The sequence below is a fragment of the Gordionus sp. m RMFG-2023 genome, chromosome 1 (assembly GCF_954871325.1).
Source record: "Gordionus sp. m RMFG-2023 chromosome 1, tfGorSpeb1-WG-v2, whole genome shotgun sequence".
NCBI lineage: Eukaryota > Metazoa > Nematomorpha > Gordioida > Chordodea > Parachordodidae > Gordionus > Gordionus sp. m RMFG-2023.
The window spans coordinates 83,600,716-83,627,228 of NC_088775.1; the positions used below are offsets into that span (position 1 = coordinate 83,600,716).

General features: G+C 28.0%; 2 protein-coding genes across 3 annotated transcripts in view; both read left to right on the plus strand.

The window, feature by feature from the left end:
• Nucleotides 1-241, plus strand: part of LOC135930838 (uncharacterized) — a 12,591-nt gene extending 12,350 nt beyond the window's left edge. The window contains exons 4-5 of the mRNA XM_065467625.1: nucleotides 22-184; nucleotides 216-241. Coding sequence (XP_065323697.1) covers nucleotides 22-184; nucleotides 216-241 — 189 coding nt within the window. The remainder of the gene's footprint in view (nucleotides 1-21; nucleotides 185-215) is intronic.
• Nucleotides 167-21,925, plus strand: LOC135922722 (uncharacterized). Of its 2 annotated transcripts, none has more exons than XM_065457167.1 (21): nucleotides 167-388; nucleotides 1,332-1,669; nucleotides 2,901-3,132; nucleotides 3,641-3,702; nucleotides 5,086-5,199; nucleotides 5,336-5,422; nucleotides 5,891-6,083; nucleotides 6,906-6,966; nucleotides 8,927-9,125; nucleotides 10,290-10,423; nucleotides 11,473-11,593; nucleotides 12,225-12,336; nucleotides 12,727-13,109; nucleotides 14,049-14,236; nucleotides 14,865-15,214; nucleotides 15,319-15,822; nucleotides 17,107-17,233; nucleotides 18,061-18,335; nucleotides 19,985-20,181; nucleotides 20,563-20,664; nucleotides 21,643-21,925. In XM_065457167.1, exons 1-21 carry the CDS (start codon nucleotides 265-267, stop codon nucleotides 21,775-21,777), a joined length of 4,038 nt encoding a protein of 1,345 aa, XP_065313239.1. In that variant the 5' UTR covers nucleotides 167-264; the 3' UTR covers nucleotides 21,778-21,925. The 2 variants fall into 2 exon arrangements, with proteins under 2 accessions (XP_065313239.1, XP_065313240.1); XM_065457168.1 differs by having other exon boundaries at nucleotides 3,638-3,702; nucleotides 21,643-21,924.
• Nucleotides 21,926-26,513: the final 4,588 nt, after the last annotated feature.

Genomic DNA, 26,513 nt, shown 5'->3' on the forward strand with positions numbered 1-26,513 from the left:
TTAGACTTACTTGTGCTCTAGATATCCTTATCTAAAATAGCTAATATATTTTACCAATATTCCCTTTACAATAAAAGAATTCATGATGAAGGATTAGATAATTCTTCCTTAAATGATGAATCTAATGACCCAAACAATACAAAAATCATTCCTTTTAATTTATTAATTAAAAAATTAAATAAATGTTTAACAGCTGGCTTTTGTCATGATAGAAGCAATGTTGATAAATTATTGTTTGTAGTTATTCATAAAATAGATCCAAATATGGGATTTATGAAGTGGTATACAAAATATCGTGATTCATTGCCAAAAAGAAAATTTAGACAATCAAACAAAAATAGAAAGATTGAAAAATTGATACCTACCAAGTTATCAAAAAAATCATCAGGTAAATTTTTTTTTATAATAAAAAGAATATAACATAATATTACATTATATAATTTGTAATTAAATTCTCTCTTTTAACACATTAAAAAATTATAATAGTTGCACATGGCTCATATATATAAAATTTGTATTATTATACCATTAGAAGAGTTAATTTTCAACCCGAACCATTAGATTTTAAAATATATTTTCTATAAAGATCGTGATATATAATACTTCTGGAAATATTTACTTAATATTGAAAATTTACAAAGGACACTTCCTTTATTTTAAACATCTCTTGAAATAATTTAATTAGAGCAATTATTGATTTTATTATATAACTTGATGACGATGACGATGACTTTTTAATATAATATTGTAAGAACTTCACTTCTTTTTAATTGATTTGTGCAAAATTTGTGAATAAGGCAAGTATGAGTCTAATGAATAAAAAATATATTCTGCTTTGATTAATAAAATAAAAGTAAAAAATATAACTTCATCTATATCCAAAATGTTTTTTAGTAATGATTAAATTTTACTTAGATTTATTCTCACATAACTTTGCAAAAATATTGTATATTTTATAATAAATGAAGTGTAAAGTATCAAATTTTAGGCATAAGTGAAAAATCTTTAAAGTGTTATAATTTATAGACCAACCAGACACCTGCAGAGCTGGGCAAATGGTAGTATCATCAATAGAATATAGGTTCCAGTCATTGGCTCTATAAATATTAATGTTATAATTTCTTCCTATTCTTCCCTTTTGTTTGATTTTATATCACACAATTATAAAATGAATTTTTAAAACAGGATTGGGAAAATTTAGTATTAATTTTCTTATAATATTTTGTAATAAAAAAGAATAAACATTTAAATTTGAATAATATTTTATTTTTTTTTACCCAACAATGTTTTATATTGATTTTCAAATAAAAAAATTCCATTGGGAAAATCAGGATATGAAGACAAAGTAATGGCAGAGATCGAAAAAAAACTCCCATTCACAGATCAGGATATGCCAGATTTTATGGGTTCCACCATCACTCCCGATAGCTCGAATGATGGCACCACAGTTGACAATACTATTCAGAAGGAAGTTTCTGGTATTCTTACCCAAATAACACCAGACGAATCAAAATTATTCAATGTTGGTGAGTCTGTCACTGATAAAAGTGGAATTTTTTTCCCATCTAACCACAAATTAGACACATATCCTGTTAATCACTTCAATGGCTCAACCATCAAAGCAGAGCATGAACATTTGCTTAATATCAATTCATGGAATTCGAAAGAGGTGAATTAAAAATTAATTTTAGAAATTTAGGCAAATGTAATTGTAATTAGTGATATGCGTCTGGCCTAATTTAAGCCTGGCCTGGCTCGAAATTTTTTTTTAAAAAAAAGTATGTGCTGCCCAGCTCGATCTTGAACAAAAATTTTTTTGCTTTTTATTATTATCCGTCTATTTAAAGTTTTAAATAAGTTCTAAAAGAGGATTCGCCTTTGAAAATTATATTATCGTATACGTTCATATTTCTAATTTTTTAGGATATAAGTAAGTTATATTTTACATTTTATATAATATTACAAAACGAATAATAAAAAAAAGTAATGAAAAAACTAACCTATTTGCTTTTTTTTAAAATGGTGGTAATCCTACCACTTTGCACGAGGCCATTTAAAATGCATTATTTGCACTTGCAACGCAGCGTTAACGCTCAATTTGTGCGACTATTTGACCCAAACCATAAATATTTTTTAAAGAGCTGGGTACAGGCCAGTCAATGATGGACCTAGAAAAATAATTCCCCAGAAAAAAATTCCCGTTTTTTGAGATATTAAAAATTACAAAATTAATAAAATAAGAGAAAAAATTTTCTAGAAATATATCCACGGAATAAAAATCCTCATATTAATTATTTAAAAATTTTGAGATAATCAATTCCGTGGAATTATTTTCTAAGAATTATTGGTATTTTTTTTCGGGGAATTATTTTCCGCTAAGATAATCGAAAAACGTTTTTTTGAAGAGCATAATTTTATAGGGTATTTGTTGAGATAATTATCTGAATTAGATGTTTTTATAAATCTATTGGAATCCATTTTTAAATTTGAACTACGTGGGCCGAGGAAAATTTGGCAAAATTTTTTTTTTGTATATATATTTTTGATAAATTCTGATATTTCATGGAATCCATAAATTTATTTTGGTGTTGAATAACATATTTTGGTTTAGGTCATGTATTTAAAAAAATTGGAACTGAGCCTAGCCAGGCAAAAACTAAATTCCCACCGGACTGGGCCTGAAAATTTTGCCATTTGCAGACTACTGCTGACTGTATCCTATGTGTTTCTATTCTTTTATTGTAATCACTAAAAATTTATATTTTTATATTTGACTGGAAATCTTGTAATTTATTTATATTTATGCACACATATGATATTTTTTTTTAAATTTTGAATTTTGAGAAAAAAAATATTATTAAAATAACAGTCAAAATCATTACTTTTATTTTACGTTTAAGAACAAATCGAATGTATTAAAGGTTCGAGAAGGCGAAAAAGTTCATGAGAATGATAGGACAGAGAATATTTGCAAAGTTTCCAAGAGGCTTAGGACAGAAAAACGGATGACAAACGATGTCGATTTTCTAAACGAGAAAGGGATCGACGAAGGAAAAGCAAGCTCGACCATTGTCAAGAGAAAATACGTTAGAAAATTAGTCAAAACACCATTGAACAATAAAGCCAATACTGGTTTTTTTAAAATATATATTTAAAATCATAATTTCTTATTGAAAATAATAACCTATGTATTTTCATTTATGTAAAATATGTCTGCTCAACATTTGTTCCTTTGTCGGGGGAGTCATTTAAGAAAAACTCTAAATCTGTTTCAAACGGGTTTATAGTTGTTCTTTCCACTATATCGATGACATCACAAGCTATCAAGATTAGAGACCTGACTCGGCTTGCCCAGTCAAATTAAGCACTTTTGTTGTTAGTTCGTTTTATTCCGTTATCCCATTTTGCACGGTTGACTAGGGACTTGCTTTTTTTGCGAAACTAATATGCGAGTCTGAATCTCCCGAATTTTCATATTTATTTTAGCATAATTTTAATTGGACCTTCGTTTTTCTATAAATTCATTTTCCTTTATATTACATATACGTTTTTTTTCATTTCTTATCTCTTTGTTCTATTTTTTTTCTTCTTTATTTCTGTTTAAAATTTTTATATTCTCATTTTACTTCTAAAAAAGTAGTCCATGTCGTCGTTCCCCTAAAAAAATACGCATTTTCGGATAAAGTGAAGGAATTGATTCAGGTAAATTTATATAATGAAAATATTTATTACATATGATCTTTAAAACTAGATATAAAACGTAATATAAGTTATTAAAAGAAGGAAAAATAAATAAATAAAGAAACAGAGTTTGAAAAATTCAAAAATAAAGAAATTTTTTATTACATCTGTAAAGATTTTGGCATTTTTTAATGTATTTTTGAAGATTTTTTGATTTTATCTAGAAAGTCATGCATGAAAATTGCGAAAGATTTACTTAGTAAAATTTTTTTAAAAAAGATAGTGACTTTCTTAACTCCTTTCTGGTTAACTTTAAAAAATTGGTGTGGGTTAACCTCTCCCTTGAAGACACTCCAATCCTCAAATACTTGAGACAAAACTCAGGCCATGATAGCTTGAAGCTGTCCCTAGTGCCAATCTCAGTTTCCTATTAGGAGCTAAGGGTGATCATAAGATATAGACTATGCTCTGACATATGTCTACTCAATATATGCAAAGGGTGCGGAATAGACTCCTATCCTAAGGGCCTACATGGTCTAAACTGTTTATATTCGAAAGGCCGGTTCAGTCGACATAGAGTTAACTCTAATCTCGAATAAATTCGGGTTGGCTAACTACACGAACCTTCTGGAACCCATTAACTTATCCCTGTCTGATTGGAAAGATAAACACAAACATTCCTTTGTTTGTAAGAATACACCTTATTTGGGATTTTATTTTTAACACCCAATTTTCTTCTAACACAAACATTGATCCGATTATTACAGTTGAAAGTATCATCAATTTTCTGATTTTCACTTTATCCCATAGTTATTTCTACCTATGGGTCCCTACTAGGTTATCTTCTTTTTTTTAAAATTGTGGGTAAAAAAAAATTATTCAAATTAATGATGATCATGTATCCTCTTGTAAAAATGTCACAATCAACTCAAGTCGCTTTATTTCAAGGCAAATATTTTAGTTTCCTCGGATCTCAATAAGAGTCCTTTTTTGTCCAATGCCACACATTTTTTTTAAAAAAAGACTTATTTTTGTCTTTTTAAAAATTGTTTGCTTAATTTATTTATTCATTTTTTAAATGTCATTTTAATTTTTTTAAAAATGTTATTTTAATATAGATTTATATGTCATGCGATTTTTTAAATATAAATAAAGGGAATTAATTGAAGGAAAAGGAATTAAAGGTTCTTTTTTTTAAAAAAGAAAGTTTGTCATTCCCCTTTCCTGTAAAAAATTAGACATCCAACCACGTCCTCATTCCCATGAGAACAAGTTAAGACAGAATGCCGTATTTTCGGTAGAGTAATCGAACTGATATTTTATATCGAGATATATTTAAACCTTTTTCCTTAAAAAAATGCTTTATTAGATTTTTTAACTTTTAGAATAAAATATTTTTTAAAGTACAAAATAGAATGCCTGAAAGAGTACGATTGCTTGAAGTGCTACAAAAACATAGAACCTGGCGATGCCAATCAATTATTAGAACATTTGGAAACCTGTCTACAGTCGCATCAAGTTATTCCTTTTTTTTAAAAAAGAATAGATTTTCTTAAGTTAGAAATTTATTCGCATACGAAACAAAATCTAATTAAAATTTTTACCTTCAAATTAAAATTTATATATTTCTCATAAAAAAATATAAATTCATTAGATAGAAATCTTGTGCAATCTGTGCCAATTGAAGTTTTCAAATATCGACGAAAAGATTGACCACCTGATCTCTCTTCATAATGGCCTGGTAAATATCATAAATTTCATATTATAATATTAGAAAGCAAAAAAGGTAGAAAGGAAAATAAATGTAAACACAATTTAAAGACTAGATAAAAGGGCCGGAGAGGGGAAGGGAAAAGTAAATTTTTAAATGTAATGGTTGACCATTTAACTTTTGAGAATAAAAAATTTATATTTTCAAAACTGTGTTTTTTTAAAATTATAACAAAACAACAAGGTAATATTTAATTTTTTTTAAAGAAGTTATATTTATTTCCGGTATAATCTTATAAATTTGGGCTTCATGTCACAGACCATGACCAGATTTCTCCGTAATCTTTGCTCATTCTATTCTGATACCAATTAAGATCGACCTTTCATCTTAACTTTGTTTCGCCCATTTTTATTTTGTTCAAAATTTATGCTACACACACACTATCATAAATCCCGAAAATATAAAAAGAAATTATATTATTTTTTTTACAAAAAAAAGGAATATACGATCGACAACTCCTTAATCAAAAAATACTGGCGTTTCCTGAACAAATTCTTGGGACCGTACAAAAAATTTAACTGTCTGTCAGCTGATTGTGGTAAAAATTATACGAGTTACCCTGGCCTGGCTTACCATATCAAAAATTGTTCCTTTTTGAATTACGCTTCCAACAACACGCCGAAACAAATTAGTTAGTTAGCTTACATCTATTTTTCATATTTTATAAATTTATATCCCTTTTTCTTAAATTTTGAAGCTTTTCGAATTTTTTAAAAATGGGTTTGGACACAGTTTCAAAAAAACAAAACCTAAAATTGTGTTAAATATTTTTTTCTATTTTATTAGAATTTTACAACATTCATTTCAATTCGAATAGGCCAACTAGCGCTTAGTATTTTATATAAAAAACTTATTAAAAATTATTGGGTTGAGATTTCCCCTCTTACCATCTTTAACTATGTAGATTATCGGCATCTGTATTGGTGTTGGTGCATTTGTGTTTTAAATTATACAATTCATTTAAAATAAATATATACAATTTTAAAAACCGGTATTAACCGGGTTAAACCATTTGGAATTCGGTTCACACCTTTCAAATATAATGGTTACAGGTTGTAAAATTATAATGGCTTATTTTGCGACTTGGTTCAAAACAGCGTTATTATCAGAATTTTGTCATTAAAGTAGTAAATTACTGATTCCCTATCTTTTTCAGCATATTTTATTAGTTTAATTGATGAACGGCGTTTACCTTGATAATTCATTATTCAAGCGCTCTATAGAACTCGTTTGTATATAAAAAAATATATAAATTTAATTTGGCATATACAAATAAACATTGCAAAATATTTATTAGCGTGTTTCCCTCTCCTAGGGCGACACCAGAAATCAACTGAATTGAGCCGGAAGTCGTGAGATAATATCTTCATAAAATCTATTTACTTCTTAGTTTAAGAAAGGGATTGCAAATTTTTGCATGAAACTCTACTTATTATATTATATATTTTTTTAGTCGAAATAAGTGATGATTTGGAAGAGAGCGGTGTCAGGAAAAGCAAAATAAAGGCTAAAAGGTTTAATTTTTTTAAAATTGTAATCATTTTTATTTTTTTTTATTACTGGACCCCCCATTTTGAGATTAAAGGTGCCATGTAATTTCAAATGAGCAAAACGTCACGGTTCAAGTTGGCTGACACCGGTTTTTAAAGATCAAAGTCAGCCATAAACCACAGTGTAGCGACCATACTACGGACCACAATAAATACCAATTGGGGTTGGTCTGGTCCGCCTTTTATTTTTACTATTAAAGCCTATAAAAAAAACAAAATATCACTATTATAAAATTGAAAATTTTTAATTTTATTTACCAAAAATAGTAATAGTAAAACAATTAAATTTTTATAGACCAACAGATCAGCTTCATTAAGGCCCATTAAAATGAGATTGAAATTTTCTTCATTGAATATCATTTTTAAGCCATGACCCACATGATATATGTAATCTTCCTTGATAATTTATATCTTTTCTTCTATAAACACCTACTTTGGAAAATAATTGTTCACAGTCAACTGAATTTGATTGAATCGAATAATTTTTTTTAGCTAATAAAGTTAGACAGGCAAGGTCAAATACACAGCCCTGGTTTTTTTAAACACTCGATATATGAAGTTACTTCTATGGTAGCTATTACATGTTTTTTCATATAAGACTGACCAGGGTTCAGGCCCGAATTTTTTTAAATACATTTAATTTTTATAGCTTACAATAGCGATTTAAAATACTTGGTTTCCGGTTATTTTTTAAAAAAAATATATTTAGTGCTGGTCGGATATTTAAACAAAAAAATTTTTTTAAGATTAGTTTGGGTATAATAAAAAAAATTAAAATACGGCCCGGCTTATGTACACCAACTTACGGCAGGGCCGGGCCTGCCTGTCTTTGATATATGATATAATATTTTATTCTTCTTCATTTTGTAAAATTTGATTGTAATTGCTGCATTAAAAGAAACTATTTTGACTTGAATTCTTATTCATTGTGGTAAAAATATTGGAGTTGATTAACGAAAATAAGTAAGAAGTAATCTACAATTGAAGATTAAAACATTAGCGACAATTTTTTTTGAAGCTAGTCAATTAATATTAATTATATTCTTTACATTTCAAATTGATAATTATGTTAAAATAGCATTCCTTATAAATTTTAAGTGTCAAATGATATAATTTTGGAATAAATTTGATTTATTGATCAATTTATATGTTTAAGAACCTAAGATGAAATTTTAAAGAATGTAATATTTTTTTTAACCGAATGATTTGTCAGAATTATATATTTTTTACTATTTCCTTAAATAAAATGCAGAAATTAAATTAAATGAAAAAATATTGTAAATTTATGCTATTCATCATATTTCATAATGCGTACAGTGAATCATTCCTAGCTTATTTTCATGAAATTGGATGGGTTTATGATTATAAGTCTCAAAAATATCTTTCTACAAATATAATAGAAGTAGGATGAAAAATATTTTTGAGACTCGTCCCCCACTTTAATTTGAAAATAGGCATCTGTGAGGTCCAATATAGAAAATTCCGCCAGGTATGAAATAGGCAGACTTAGGAGTCCTAAATTAGGGGTTTAAATATTTACCCGTTCACTTATTTATTTCAAAATTTTATTTAGTCCACCCGCCCAAATTTTAAGGATTATTTTATTTAATATATTTTTTTGTTAATAATTTTTAAAAGATTAAAGCCCAGAAAAAAAACATCAAATTTATCTGCCTCCATTTTAATTTTTTTATCCCGCCCTTTTTATAATCAAAATATTTTTACCCACAGCCCACTTTTCTCATCGTAGATGGAGACCTAGACTATGTTTAAAAATAATTACCTTCCCATAATGACGTTGATGCATCACATTGAGGGGTGATAATTTGTGAGTGAGCGATATGTTTGCGTAAAATAGGGTGTCAAAAGTGTGAATTTTATTAATTATAAATTAATCTTCTATCTCCTTTTTTTCTTCATTAAGATTTTTGACCTCTTTACTCAGCAAGGACGACAATTTCTATCACGTGGATTATGATAATAATGATAAAGCGTTTAAAAAAGAAGACTCCGATTTCGAAATTGAACCGTTCGACTCCCTAGCTGACGCTGGAAATGAAAGTTCCGAAGATCTCAGCGGATCGGAAGTATCCGTCGACTCCATATTGCTCGATAGAATAGCCGTTTATTTTATATTTTTATATATAATATTTTTTTTGAAAAAAAGCTTATTCTTATCTTATTTGGAGGATTGAAAAGTATTCCTCGATTATTCTTATTTGATTTTGGCAGATTAGCGATAATAAATAGGATTTAAATTAGACCCGAATTTATATCAAAAGACCGATTAAATATAATTCACCGGATTGAAAACCGGTTTATACTCATCGCCTTTACTTTTTTTTAGACTTTTAGGTGAAAGATTGTCTCAAAAGATTTCACATTAATTTGCGTTTCGCAAATATATTTAGGGCTGTGCCGATATTCACCTTTTTAAACGAACGTGGATCTGGCCAATATTTTCAAAAAAAGCCGATCTATTATTATAATCGTTTCTCTTTTGTGTATATAATTATATGATAATTTTATTTTATACATTACCTAATAATAAATGTATGAAAAAGGAATTTATTTGAAATGATTTTGACAAATGTGTAGCGTGAAAATGTCATTATTATTTTTTACGTTACTATAACAAAAAAATTTAACGAGTGATATTCAGTCCTAAATTATACCAAACTCTAGTTTACAGTTGTTATTTTTTATAGGAAGAAACTATCTCGTCTCTAAAGAAAGAAAGAAAGAAAGAAATTCTCTTCAGGAAGAAATTTTTTAAGATATTGATACAAAAGAGGAAAGATCAATTTTATATCGGATCGGTTTTGTATGAATAACTGATTGGATCAGGGAAAAATTTATGATTGGCATAGCTCTAAATATGTTTCTAAGAGCTCTTGAAATTCTACCATTTTTAATGTATTGTTGGAGGAGGAAAAAGAAGAAAAAAAATAATTAAGCCCAATAAAATTTTGTAATATATTTGAAAAAGTATAATAATAACATTTTTAGATAATAAAAAATAATTTGATATTGAAAGTTCCAGATAAACGTGTCAAAATAAAATAACCACGTGAGTATTATTATTAAGATGGCGGCTCGTATATTAGTGTTACCCTATAACTTCAGGCTTTTTAATACCTTATATACATATACATACGGGATCATTTAAATGTACCGCTATACATCCTTATTTTCACCTCGCTAACCTTGTCAGCCAATTCCTTTGAGGCCATTTATCAATTTTACATATTTAAAAAAAATTGGTGTTAATTTCTTGTGGAATACAGATCGAAAAAAAGCCAAAACGGGTACACCTCCCGAAGGAAATATCCGATGATACCAAATTTTCTCAATCATGCGATTACGAGGCTAGTCTTCCTCCCTGGGTGCCCGATATCTCCAAATGGTATCCTTTCAAAAAGTAAAATTCTTTATGCAACTATTTAGCTTATTATTAGTGATGTTTCGGTTACAATTTTTTTTTCACCAGTGCCAGATCCTAATTATTTTTTTTTAAAAAAAAATGATTTCAGTCAATATTTATTAGCTCTTATTCGTGCTTAGATGAGGGGAAGAGGGTCTTGGGGTTTCTGAATTTTCAATATAACCGAAAATTTGACTTAGGGAGTGGGATAAAAAAAATATTTAGCCAATGAATGTCTCGAATATCCCTTTCTATTTCCCGAGATACTCCGTATAACTAGTGTTTTTTTTAGCTAGAGGGCGGTTCGGAATCGCTAATACGGTAAACTCCTAATCATACTGTTATTAATCTCCTTTTTACCTTTTCCAATATCGTCTAGCAAATCCTACCCCAAACTTCAGATAAATTGTTGCGAACTCCTATTTCTAGTACTATTTTATCTATAAGTTAAGTTTTTCTTTCCCACGCAGCTGTTCTTCTCATGAATTTTTGTCTATTTGAATTGATATAATATAAATACGCAAAAATTTATTTAAAATAGGTTCCCAAAAATTTTTAAAGGAGGGTCATGAAAAGATGGTTGCATCACTGTTCGTGTTCCCGATCTGACACATTTTGTAAAAGAAAAATTTTGGTCCCTAGATAATGTCTCGGTTTCCACACTCTTTTTTGGAATAATTCGACTCCCGGTCTTAGCGAAGGTTTAACTCTGATATTATCTATATTGGACCTATCTGTAATTGTCCTTTTACCATGGTCTGGTTCAATTTTTAGGGTTCGGCTTGGACCGGTTCACTAGTTGGAACAAGCAAGATACAGCATTTTGAGCCAATTAATATCATTATTTCTAAAAAAAATACAGCTGTTGATATTTACAAACTTAGAGAAAAAAAGAATTATTATGGTTTTATCAAACTAAGCACAATTAACACCCTTTTTAGCTGTGAATTGAATAGGATTAATATATATTTTCGTGATAAAGGCATAACTAGTTAATTTCGCGGGCCTAACTCTTAAATATTTATTTCACATTTAATATCTATTAGCGTGGAGATATTGGACCGATTATACTCCGCTACATCTTTACCTTTCCACGTTGTCGGTATGACGCAAGACGGAAAACAAGATGCCTACGAACTTCTCGAAGATACAATAACTTTGCCCTTAGTATATAAAATTTAAAAACTATATATAATTGTTTTTTTTAAAAAAAATATTGATTATTACTTATTTTATTTTCATAACTGAAAATCAATTTTTTCACTTTATTCCTGAAAAAAATAATTTTGTTTTGTTTTGAACTTAAAATAAATGATATAAATTTTACAATATTTATATTGAATCCTGGAAAATGGTTATAACATGATCCGTACTAATTTCCTCTTAAGCAACAATATCTTATTTTGCTCTTCCCGGAGAGCAAACAGTAACACTTATAAGAATGGCCCCTTAAAATCTTTGAATGACAAATTCTTTCTTCCCTTTAATTAGCTTTTAACTCATGTTTCTAAAGATACCATAATATTATTTTTGATTTAAATATGGCAAAGAGCATATTTTTTTTTTTGGGGGGGGGGGGGGTTACTTATACCATAAATATTTTAGAAGTAATCATGGCCAAAATATGCAATTTTTTTTAAAAAAAATGGCCACCCTGCAAGTGATAATCTCCACTTACTAGGCTGGAAATATCCAAGTCATCCTAAATTATTAATTTAAATGTTTAAATTATTTTTATTATACCTGTATATTTTTTTTTAACTAATATTTTCTCAATATGCATAATTCATTGTTTAAGCCCTCTGAAGATATACTAAATGGTTTTAAACCTCGTAACGATGTACCATCATTAGAAGAATTCCGTATAAATACTACCCGGTTAAAATTTGCTCAAATCTATAATGATCCGAGTATATTTGAAAAAATAATAAAATTGTATTTATAGTTTTTAGTTAGTTTTTACATTCTATAAGGAAATGATAAAGATGTAGTAAAAAAAACACTAAAGGAAAAGTAAGGCGTTCTTATTAGATAGAAAATTCTTTATATTGCATTTTTTCCCCTAGAATCTAAATATTTTATTTAATCAATAAATTCAAATATTTTGAATCAAATAAGAATTTATGTATTCATAAAATAGGAATCGAATAACTAATAACTTGAGTTTATAGTTTTCTATGTGTTCGTTTAAAAAAGAAGGTATTGGAACATATTTCTTAGCATCTTAAAGAGTGGAGGACCAGATTTTAAACCAAACAACTTAATAATACTACACAAAAATTTATTATTAATTTTTAAAGCCGACAATTCCTGGACCCTATTTTCACACGGCAACGTTACCGCCATTGATTGGGCCCCTTACACTTCCATTTTGTTAAATAAGCCTGAACGCGGTTTCAAAACCACGAAATACTATTTTGCTGTCACCTCGACTCACACCTTCGGCGGGGATCATGGCATAGATCATCATAAGGATAAAGATACGTTCGAGGTATCTAAAAGCGTAATATTCAACAAAAAGGACCACACCTCCAAATATTCCCATAACGACGCCATCTTCTTAAATCACGAAGTTGATGGGCCTGTCCAAAATAATGATAAAAATGGCACAGCCATTACTCCGTACAATTCCGTTCAAATTTGGGGTCTTGAAATAGTAGAATCAATCCCTCATTCCGACGAGGTGAATATATCTTTGTTATATGCATAGAAAATGAAATTGATTAATTTAGCCTTTTACATCATATAAATATCATTTCAAACGTGTAAACGATGATGTTATGTGCACCAACTTTTATGGGGGGTATTGATAATATGTAGAGATGACTTAATATAATGTAGTAATATTTTGTTGTAATTTTTTTTCATTAATACTCAATATTCATTTTAAGCCCGACCTCCAGAAATTTTTCTATCGGATATTTCAAACTGGCACATTTGAAAATTTTATCGGGTTATTTGACCCAGACCATAATTATTTTTTTTTATGAAGGAAAAAGAGAAATTTATTTTACCTAATTATCATCTTTAAGCACATTTTCAAAACTTTAGCTGGGGTCGTAAAAAAACTTTTGGCCCGATTTGTCGTCATTCAATCCTATAATCTTTTTGCCTAACCCCCTCAAATTTCTAGTTAAATTATGTTAAACGGCTCAATTTGAGCCGATTTTTAATAACGGCTAACTCATTATTTTAGAAAAATGTAGCGTGAGCCTAAGGATTTTGCTCATAGATGGCACAGTGGTTTGGAGGGACATCCATTAGCCGAATCTCGAGGTTTAAGCAATATTCTGGCAAAAATATTGAGTTAGACAGACGTTTAATGCTACTCTAGTCTATTTATGTATAGATAGTTAAATATAAATTATTCCATTTGCTATATAAATAATAAATACGAAATATTAGTAATTGATTGTTTTATAAAAAAAATAGTTAATATAACAAACATTAAGTTTCTATAGGTAGTATTCACATACTGCCCATAACCAGTAAGAGAATTGAAATACACACAACAATTTTATAAATATATTTTACTTATTTTAAATCATACTGGTTCGGAATGATAAAAAAATTGCGAGATAGTTTTTTTAAATATATAATATAATAATTATTGTACCTAAAGAATTCGAGTAAGACTAGTCTTTCTACTGTCACTTGCAAATTCGAATACGGGCTGTTGAACCAATGGGGAATCTTGGACTGTAAATGGTGCCCGAGTTGGGAAAACTCTGATTCACCCAACATTCGCAATTCATTTTTAGGACTCTTGGCGCTCACCTGCAAGGAGAACGGGAATGTTAAGATTATACCGTATACTCTAAAACACCTTTATTGTATTTTTTAGTTTAGTTTATTATTGTTTATTTTTTGGATATAATTTATCCATTCATTCGTTAGTTCTAGTGGCTTTGCACGGGGAAAAAAATATATTTGTGTTTTGCTAGTATAATATTTAGTCTTTAAAATAAGATGCCATAACAATTAAGGACAAGTTTATTTATGGTCCATTCAATGATATAAACTAACTACGTGGAAGTCGGCAATAGGTGTCATTTTATAGTCTACATGTTTTTTTAAAAAAAAAGGAATTTATTGTACATTAGAAATTAAAAAAATATATTAAACGATAAATATCACCTAGTCAAAGAGCATATATCGTATGGCGTCTACAGCTGACTCTTGTGTATTAAATAATGTGAACATTGGTTCCTCCCCCCCCCATTAGTAACAACAATTTTTTTTATATTATATTATTTTCTAAGAGATTGAAAGGTTTTTTGGGCCGATTAGTTAAAACGGGCTTTAGACCACAGTACTTAAATGATTATGAACTTAATTATATTTTACTTTAAAGCAGATTGTTAAGAAAAAACAGCGAAACTCTAAAAATAGGATTTCAGCTTTTTATTATGAATATTATTTAAAAAAATTAAAAAAGCTTTCCCTTTCCAGAACAATTGCTCAAGTCTGACTCTAGTCCGAACCGCCCCTGGTTCGTAACGCTGGATTTTTACGTCCTCTCCTTGTTTCCGCCTATAACTCCCGATAATCTTGACACCTTGTCCGTGAACCCAAGCACGTTCCTCAAATCAAATTGGAATTTAGACCACCGCCAACAAAGTTCAACAACGAGCATAAGGAAATCTAAAGAAAAAAACGAAGATTTGGAATACGAGAGTGAGGCAGCTATGAACCGATTTTTCCCCCGCACTCTTTATACGTATCCAATTTGCCTGGATTGGTATTTGAGTTCCACCAATTGCTCTCTTGCTGTCGGCTTTTTCGATGGTACTTTTTTTTATATTGGAAATTTTAGGTTTTTATATTATAAAATTTGATAAGGCCTGTTTAAGAAAGAAATTTATGCTAAAAATTTTAATTCGATTATCTAGGCACTATCGCCATTTGGAACATAACGGCATCGAGTAAGCCGGAGTCTATTCAAAACTACGCTATAAACCTTGACGTTCTGCTCCCTAACTCTAACCAAACCCAATTAAATGACAAGTCAAAGATCACCAAAAATGATAACCATCAAGATTGCGACGAAGAAATCCTCATTAATAGTTGCAAGCATCTCGAAAAAATTTGTTCCGACAGTATTAGAACCACCAAAAACTTACTAAGTATCGTTAAAACCGAAATAACCACCCAATGCATTGTTCCCTCCCGAGTCATACCTCCAGGTGCTATTCATTTTGATAGCGTCACGGGCGTTAGCTTTTGCTGGTTGAGTTGCCGAAACGATGATCGATACCATTTAAAACCAAGATATCTGGCCTCGGTTGGGCGGGATCGGGTCTTAGCTATTTGGGACCTAGGCAAGACTAGCAGCGATGGTTATAACCTCGTTCATTTCAGCAGTTATTTTAACCTGGCGATGACCAGCCTAGACAGTTTTTATTTATACATTAATACAACTTGAGAAATATTGTTAACTGCAAACATTAAAAATAATTTTTTATATTTTGACCCTTTTATTTATTCATAAATCTTGATAACCTTTTTTTCAGGTCATCAGATTTAGCTTCCAAATTTGATTCATAAGTTTATAATATTTTATAAACCTATAATAACTATAATAGTGTTACCTAATTGATCATTTGCATTTGGTTATACAAAACGCAAAAAAAATGCATTTCATATGGTGTCATGCAAATTATCACGATTTTTAAAAATTAATAAAAATGCAAGTGCTTTCTATCGAAAATTCTTTATTAGTCCCCACTATAATATAAGCTTCAATAACATTAATTTACAAGGTTTTTTTAAAAAGCAATATCCACACATATGAAAAAAATGATATCTATATCTAGATATATTTTTTAAAACATCTATATTTTTAAAACAAATACGTTTTTAGACGATGTATCTGCTGTATATAGATCCATTGGAAAAGTATCTTTTAACAACTCTGCTTATAATGTTTGCTCAAATTTCTAGAAGTTTTTATCGGCAAAATGATGTTTTTTTTTAAATTTTATATATTTTTAACCGATAATATCATTTGAATTGAAACGGGAAACCCCATTAAACTAGCGCCTTACTAATTGTCCAAACCTTTGTGCCATCTATGAGCAACAGGCATATGTAATATTTTTCTGAATAAAATATTGAGCTGGCCATTTTAAAAGAGCAATTTAACATACTGATTGTTCCTTTTTTTTAAAATTATTTTAAAAATTATAACCAAATAGGATGGATGGCAGTCTTAATCAGATTTAAAATTCTGGGTATAAAAAATAACTCGAATAATTTAAGGATCAGTTCTCTACGACAACCAAATTTAAAAAATATACACCCCCCTTCCCTCTCTAACTCTCACTTAATGTCATTGGTTATCTGATAAGTGAAGCTATAACACTTTGGTGTGAAAATTATATACAATAAAAAATAACCTACCTAGTACAACGCTATTTAATAACTCACTCAATTTACCAACACAACTCTAAAACTAAAAGTAATAAATAACTCCAAATTTTATTCGCCAACTAAATATATAATTACAAAAAAAAATCATAATAATTATAAAATTTAGTCTCTTTTATACTTTTTTGGGACAAAGAGATCACGAGTTCTACACGTGATATATAAAATCAGGCGACTATTTATAAATTTGATAAATATTAAACAAAATAATTTTTATTTTAAATATGCGCATTAATTTTTGTTTTATAAAGGTGATTCCTCCTCATACAATTCTCATTGCACGGGTTGCATATGGCCGCATCCCAAATTCGCCTCCTTATTCGACAATTCTAATAGTGACACCCTCAATTTTTTGGCCATAAGTGATACCAATGCCCAGTAATTATTGTTTTTTTTAATAATTATTATAAATATCATTTGTTTAACATGATGTCCGACATTATACGGTTTAAATCACAGCTCGAATGATCATTCCATTCCTTTTTCCAAACTTTTTGAGAATCATTATATCATTACTCTCAAAGTTCTGCAAGCTGGGCTTAAAAAATCTGGTCGGGCAGGTTTAAATTGATAACATTCGGGGTTTGAGATTATATAATTAACATATTTATTTGCTAATTGATCTTAAATTTTCATAATAGAGATTATCCTTCTATCTAAAACTTTTCTGAAACCGTGAGATAGAAAAAAAAAATATCTTACCCTTATAAAAAAAAAATAAAGAAATATTAGTTGATAATATCGAATTGATAAATTATCACCATGAAAAAAAATTTTGTAAGAATAAAAATATTATTTTGGAGCATGCTCGAGATTTCTAGGCTTGTTATTCAAATTTTTAAGAACTCGTTTGGAACTTGGAAAGAGTTTTAAAGATTTTCTGGATTCTGACTCTGAGCGCTATATTCGTAGCTATGAATTGTCTATACTATATTATTTATTTATTCGATTTCTATGTGTAAATTCCAAAAAAATTATCTTGATTTTCAAATACTCTAGTAAGGGAATACAGAGATTCACCTTCCAGCGAACATTTTCGAGATATGTTGTCTTGTCTTTGATTATAAAGTTTATAATATTAAGTGTTAATTTTGATTTACCATTAGATCATTGCTAAATATTATTTTATTTTTTTATCGCACAAAATATTTATAAAAAAATTATATATGATCGATATTTGCCCCCTTTTTCTTTTTGGTTGAAAGGTTTAAAACTAGTTGTCATGTATTGGATAACGGGTTTTCCACGCGAGATCCAATCAAAATAGCCCACCTGAACCATTCCTGCCATTCAAGCGTTGATTTCAATCACATCGTCAAATGTTTTTCCATATCCACCTTGGGCGGTTATCTCATGTTGTTCCCCGGAGACTTGGCTCGTTACAAACATCTGACGACCGCTAAAAACCCGATTAATAAACAAATATGCGTATATCAAATCACGGCTAGTCAAATCTCTCCCAATTATACCAGAAAGAATGGTATTTTTTAAAAAAAAGAATGAAATAAATATTGTCGGCTGAATATTATAGTGTTCTATGTGCTATTTTTTGATAAATGTGCTGTTAAACGGGCCCGATTAAAATTTTAAACAAAATAAAATTATGTAAGCATCGAAATTTGGCAAATCGATGTCCAAGCATTTATGCCAGCTATAAGCAAAATCTTTAGGCTTGCATAATGTTATTTTGGTTATCATCTTAATCGAACGTTTTTAAAATAAACCCGAATCGGGTTTTTTAAACAACACTTTTAATAACCTTATCAAATATCAAGCATTTTTTATTTATTTTCAATTTAAGAATTATCGCCCGCTGATGGCAATAACCCTATAATTAATTTTCAATGATATTTTTTTCCTTCTTCCAAAACAAAAAAAAATTCACGAATCAAAAAAAATGATCATTTCACTTTCTAAATGTAATAATTGTAATCAATCAGTTCTTTCTAATTTAAATACATAGTAGTGCTATAGACATTTCTAAAAGAAATCGAACGCGTTTAACGTTCGATGTTAAAAATTGAAGGCTCTTATGTTCAAGTTAACTTTCAAAAAAAGAAATGCGTTTACGTTCGTTCAAACCTTTATAAATTTTTTTTAAAAAAATTGAATTTAATATAAGTAAATAGCATATATTTTTTAACACAATATATTTAACACGTTTAAAGTTAATAAAAATTCTTATTAATTTTTAATATATAAAACTTTTATTTATCCTATAAAATTTAATTATTTATATAATATATAAATTCATAATACTTTAAATAGTGTTCAACTATTAAAATATGAAACCCTTGATAAAAACTTGAAAATAATAGCAAAATTTCAAATAATACTAAAAATTAAATTCAAAAAGATTTTAAATATTTTATATCTATTATGTATATAATATTTAATGATTTTTACTTTGTGTCTTTATTATAATAATAATCATAATTTAATAATGAAATACAGCAGTCTAAATTATTAACAGGATACTTATAGATATATTATATAAAATAATAAATATTACAATCAAGTACCTCTTTAAATTAGAACTTGAAGATTTTGAACACATTTTACATTTGGTAAGGCTAGAATTAGTTTATTGAAGATATGATGTTACTCTGAAGTATTTATTATATTTAGGCCATAGTAATGTTAATGATGATGATAATGAAATAATCCACGCCTACGTTAATCTATAAATAATATTCAAATTAATAAACTGTGTTATAAGACAAAAATAGTGGCGGTTAAAAAATTCAAATGTGATAGAGGAAACAACTGATTAAAAAATAATCCTTTTTTCTAAAAAATATTTGGATTGATATTTTTTATTTTCAAAGGAATAAAAATAAAAAGATTTTCTAAAATACTCATAGTTCGTCAAACGTCTTTCATCATTTTTTTTTCAAAAAAAAACGAATGTTCCTCAGATGACGATGTGCCAAAAATAAAGGGGAAAAGATTACATGGTTTTGACTAGCTCTTCAAAATCAAAATATCTTCAAATATTTTTGATCTATGATAGTGATTTTGAGTTATGCTCAAAAATTCTGTTTTTTTATTAAACCTTCTTTTATTCTTTAGCATTACTTTTACTCTTACTTTTTTTTATCGTAACCACACTTTTGGTCACGTCATTAGGTCGGAATAAAAGTAATAAATCAGACTCCGGTGCTAAACTTACCATTCAAATTAACAGCGACACCTTGTACCATTCCATGTTAGGACAAAGCATAGATGACACGACTCCCCATGTGGATGGCACTAAAGAATCTAACGAAATGAATGATTCTTCTGACAGGATTGGTTACCTTTTATTCAACGATATATATTATAATGTAAGTGATCTTACCAATAAACAATCTATGATTTTGAATACTTTATTTGATAATATTTTCATAAGTAGCTAATTGCAATAATATAAATAATTAAGGGTATAGATATAAATAAATAACAACCAATTAATTTACAAGGTTGTTTTTAATATAACTTATTTCGACTATGTTAAATTATTACTTAAATTAACTTTCCCATTCTATAAAAATAAGCCCGTTATTAATACTTAGAAAAAAAATCCATTATTCATTTATGCGATTAAAGAGATTATTGGAGAAAAATATAGTTATAATCTAATTCGGCCATTTCAACCATTACATTTACAAACTAATTAAAATTAATTTTTTTTAAAAAAACAACAAATTCTTTATTATGCTGCGAAGTCAAAAGTCGATAACATCACAAAGGTAAATAAAATTAGAGAGAAATTGGGAACCCCGTGCTTCGAGGATCCATTTTACGGGGAAAATTTGTATGTCAACAAAGTAAAAAAATTATATATGTCGTATGGGGTTTCGGAATCTCTCAATTTTAAATCATTTTCTAAAGGCGTTGGATTTAAAAAATCTGATTTTACAGGAATTGTATTCCAGCATGTTTAGAGTATTTATCCTATAACATCGATTTTAGTGTTTTTTAATTTATGTGAAAATTAATATAAATTAGAAGTAGTTCTAAAGTTCATGGCAAAATTGTTTGAAATTTACAGGTTGGGTACCCATGCTAGAATACATTTCCGGTTAAATCTGATTTTAAAATTTTAAATCGCCCATGGTAAATTTTAAAATCAAGAGATTCCGAATCCCCATACGACATATATATTAGATACTAACTATATATGATAATCATTCAGGCCTAGACAAAATAATTTTTATAAAATCTGGTTTAAGAACATGGATAATTCTGTAGGATTGGATAAAAATTAATGGGTAACGAGACGTAGTTAAAATGCTCTCCTCTATTTTTTTTTGTTTTATCAAATTTTGTTTAATATGTGTGTATCAACAGTTTTGTAGAAAAATTTTTTTAAAAAAATATATAATCTAGATATAAATACTTTTTAGATAATAATTAACTAATACTAAAAGTATATTTTATTTTAAGAATAGAAAGTACTCGCTAAACCGCCCAACTTTATAATTATATGGTAGTTTATTTTTTTCGTAGCACATTACTAATATTTTATAAATTAAAAATGTTATACTATTTAATAAAATATATATGACTATTGGTTATAACATATTTGTCTATCATTATATTGCGTAATTTATAATACACAATTAACCCCCCCTACCCGCCTAAAGTGCTGTATATTAAATTACTGTACTTAGAATTAATATTATCATGTTTGCCTAAGTAAAGATTAAGGATTAATAGTTCTGTTTCGACTTCAATACAAATATTAAATGTAGTTATTTTAAACTTAAATTTAATAATATTCATACTTTTTGTGAACCACAAAGATATCATTCAATCCGTTCCCTGCGCATCACGATTGGATCCTAAGTTGTACCGGGGCAGGTTTTGTTAGAATTCATAGACTGAACGAACTTCAAAACCGTTTAAAACAAATGAACAAAATCAACAGGAAAGGATAAAAAAAAAGGACAACTATTTATTGTTTTAGAGTGCTCTCGTTTAAACATTATTATAATTCTTAAAATATTTTTTTTAACGCGAATATCTAAATTTTAGATTGAATCAACGATTTGTACAGTTTTATTATTATTATTTCAATCCAAAAAAATGTAATATATTATTTTTTATTAAAAAAATATGTAATTATTTATTTATTAATTTAGATAATTTGTGTAAATATTTTCATAATTTTAAAATCATGGCATATTTTAGATTATAATTTTGAGCAGTCAGGCCCATTCGCAAGAATAATAAAAATCTTTCAAAAGAATTTTATACAAATAATCCATTATTCAATTCTTTTTGAATGGGCCTAGTAAGCATAGTTTGGTAATAGATAATTTGCCTAACATCTAGACACTTTTCAAAACAAATTCCCTAAGTATTGATATTTACTCTGCTTTATTCATATTGAGCTATTTCATTTTTTTTAAACCCGAAGCTAGGTTTTCGGTCGGTTAGAAATTTGACTTTTCCACTTTTTGGTAGGGTAAAAATAGAGGAAACTGCCCCATTATTGTTAAAAGGCATTGAAGTTAATACAGGTAACAAATCGGTTTATATAAACGATAGATGGATGAGATTATTAATATTTAAAATTTCTAATTTAATATATATATAATCAGAAAAGGATAAGTATATTTTTAGTAATAGCTGACAGACTTGGACATCAATTTGCCAAATCTCGATGCTTACATAATAGCTAAAATATTAATCTGGCCGTTATGAAACGACTTAAATCGGGCTTTTTAATAACACTCTAATCCTCCCCTTTAAATATCTCTCACCTAATCCAGGTTTAAAAAGAAAAGGTCATCTAAATCAAAACTACCTCCCTCCTATCAGTTTTGATGACATACTACTGCAATTTCTTTGATCCATTTTATTATTAAATTATAAAAATAATATCTTTAATTTGCGCTTTATTTTCTGACTATTGTTTTTCTTAATCGCATTCGTACGAATAGTAAAACCGTCGAATTTATTAAAATATTCGATTAAAGAGTTTAAAAAATAGTAAGAAATAGAGAAGAGGGGGAAAAAAATTTATTGAGTAAAAATATTGAATATTTGAGATTAATTCAGAATATTAAATCAGTAATTTTAAATATTCTTAATTAGATCGAAAATTGAGGTGGCTATTATTATTCAATTGAATAGTTTTTTTTCGGTATTCCACTTGGAAATTCGTATTAATTGGGTTATTTTATTCGTCATAGTAAAATTCAAATCTAACAAAGTAAAAGATTCTTTTTAGGGGGTCTACTTAATTTATCACTCTTTTGGGCGTTTCAAAAATTAATTCGAAAATAACATTAAGAATCAAACATGATGTTGGAGAAAGACCATCTCATCGTGAAAATTAAACCTCTTTTATGAAATACTATAAAATTACAATTTATGCCATCTATGAGTTCCAAAATAGTACCCCTCTTTGAATGATACAAATTTCAAAGTAAACTTTGTCATAAAATGCTTTAAAGTTTAATTTAAAAAAAAAATTAATTAATCAATAAAAAAATAATTCTAAAATTACCTCCCAATTCCATTGCATATACATATGCTTATTTTTAGTATTTAATTTATGCAACCATATTACCAAAATTAATTTGAATTAAACATTTATATATTTTAAATGTAATTGTAACTGTTTCTAATAATAATAAAAAAAAATGAAATAATTTTATTGCAGGTACCAGATCTGATCAATATCGATCTGTATTTTAAAATTTTAATAAAATTGTAATTTTTTTATTTAGAGTTTATGTAATATTTATAATAACGAGAATGTTATTTTAAAAAGAATAATAGTATTCGAAATGTTAAAATGAATTCATTTTTTTAATAATTATTAGGGGTTTTTTTGAGTTTAACTAGTTTTCGAATTTACAAATACATCGATTCATTAAAAATCTATATTTAAAAAAAGCATAAAATAAAATATTTCTCTAAATCCTTTTTATAGAATTATTTTTTTGTAAATTTAATATCGTGATCAAATAATAGTAAAGTTTAAAGACTCATTTAATTTAATTTACGTCTACTGTGAATTTTTATTTATATATACATCTAAAAACACACAATATTATAGGGATAGGTTCTAAATCGTAAAAATTCATGCTTGTTATCTACCTTGAAAATTTCTTAAGTAAATTTAAAAAAATTAATAAATAATAGATGCGAGGAAAGTAAACACATCTATCTATTTAAATTAATTTTTTTTTAAAAAATAAATTTATAAAAATGGTAGGTATATAGCGTCTATTTATATTAATTTAAAAATTTTTCTAGAAGATAATAAGCGAGATTCCTAATTTTTTAGCGATTTAGAACGGGAACCATATAATTAATTTAAATAGAAGATAGATATTCTGTAATCGGTCAGCAGGCAGGATATTGATTCGATTATTTTTATTCGGGCCGGAATCGACATCTTCTGAGCCGGTTTAACCTGGAAAATTGCAAATATATAAGAATAATTTATTATCCGATTTGATTTTTGAATAGGCGCCGCCTACTAATAGATCTAAATTTTAGTCTTTAGATAACATGAAAAAATTAATTTCCATATTTATCTCTTTTTGGATAAAACTCTTTTATTTCATCATTCTTTGGTAAAATTATATGTCGGGATTCATTCATAATTAAAATTTCCAGATTCAGGGTTTCATTGTCCGTTTACCTTCACTAATTCGTAGAATGCCAGAAGGCAAGTATATGGATGATGTTTTTATGTTTGAGAAGAAAAAAAAAGGTTAGCATTTTTATTTTAAGAAACTCAGCCCGGCCCATGTTTCCTCAATTTTCTTTTAAAAAAATTGCACCACAGGTTTCTGAATTTTTATTTTAATGATTTTAATCCATTCTCTATTAAAACTCTATTACTTTTTTTTAACTGATTTCTATGGATTCATTTGACCTTCAGATAATACTCATTTCCTTGAAATATTTTAAAATATTCAATCCTTCCATTTGCCACGTGGTTTTATCTATAAGTGATTAGAGTTTTTGGTATAATCCCTTACTAGTTCTAATAGCTAAAAAAAAAGTAGGGCCAACTAAATCTATATATGCTTGGCGAATCTATAAAAATTGCTACGTGAGTTAAATCAGATTTCTAAAAAATAAAGACATTACCCAAATATACTTATAGCCATATGGTGCGAAGAGTAAACAAGTTTTTGAGTGTTAATTTTATAAAAATTTTAAAAAATATTTAGATTTTTCAATTGGAAAAAAGAAACAGGGAACATTTGACATAATTATAATACACGGGGCATATAGGAATGTCTAAATTATGGATATTAATCAAATTTCTTGGTATATATAAGAATGATGACATCTAAATAAACCTTTTTTGATACCTGTAAAATGGAAATATGTCGATCCTAGCCCGCCCCGAAAAGCAAATCCTCCTCAATTATTTATTTTATTTTATTTTCTCATTAAATTAAAATATGTAGCAACTTGATAATTAATTTAATGGTATCACATCACGACAATTCGGTATCAACAATTGGACGCGCCCACAAATTTGGGCATTTAATTCAAAGTATTGCATTAGAAAACATTAAATATGATTATGTAAGTATATATAATATCAATTATCTAAATATGTATTGATGTACAAACACACATTTAATTACGAGTTTCGATTAAAAAAAAATCATAATTTAACTAAATTATAAAAATGCCTTCATTATTGATCCTCGATTACATAAATGCAATAAAATAGTTATTAGTAATTGATAGCTAATAATTATATTTATTATTTAAAATGTATTTCGTTTTATATTGTATTGATTTTATTTCAAGGTCAACGCTGAGATTGTCCGCATAGAAATTGTCAGCGTCGAATTGTTGTTCAGCCACAAGTTACAAAATATCATATGATAATGAATGGTAAATAATTCATACTTTCTAATTTTTGCTAAAAATTTATCTTAAAATTGCGATTAATGGTCTGCAATACCAGGCTCGTTACCCAACCCTGCCGGACCGGGCAGGGCCTAAGAATTTTGCCATTTGCAAAACCATATTTTGTGATAGGCAATCAGGCAGAAAATGAAGAATAAGAAGGAAATTCTTCAATGTTTTCCAGACTACGGGCCTATAATTTAGCGGATATTACCGTCTGGCAGACTGAAACATTGCAGGACTCTCATTCTCATAACCACGTGCTAATGTTTAAGTGTTGCGGAGAATAAAAGAGAGTTAAGGATGACGTATAGCCAGGCTTTTAGTCTTCGAGTGATATTTAAAGAGGCATATATATTTCCATATTTCGAATCATATTTCGTTATCTCTACTCTAAATCCTAATAAAAATAAGCTCATCACTTTTTAAAGAAGATTCATGAATATGAAGCAACTTAGATTAGGCAATAGTTATCTAATATACTATTAACTATTAGTAATGTTTTAATTAAATTATAATAAATGACTGAATTAGGTACATAATTAATTTAATATTTTACTTCAATTTTGAAATGCATGTAAATGCATAAAACTCAACTTCAATTAGAATTTAAAGGTGAAATTTGCCTAGAAAATTATGAGCCTGTGAAACTGAAAATCTCGACATTGCCTTTTATTTTGCTAGCCCTTTTACCCAGACGGGCCCTTAAATACGTTACTGGTCGCATCTATCGTTTGAAAATATTTAAGGGGAGACCCCTAAGATACGCATTTAGTTT

What these genes read in the sequence shown, in the direction of transcription:
- LOC135922722 (XM_065457168.1), top strand. Translation starts at nt 265, where the DNA reads ATGGGATTTATGAAGTGGTATACAAAATATCGTGATTCATTGCCAAAA. An exon ending in TATTGCTCGATAGAATAGCC is followed by an intron (nt 9,126 to 10,289) that starts GTTTATTTTATA and finishes TGTGGAATACAG; the next exon opens with ATCGAAAAAAAGCCAAAACG. An exon ending in ATAAGTGATACCAATGCCCA is followed by an intron (nt 17,234 to 18,060) that starts GTAATTATTGTT and finishes TTTGGTTGAAAG; the next exon opens with GTTTAAAACTAGTTGTCATG.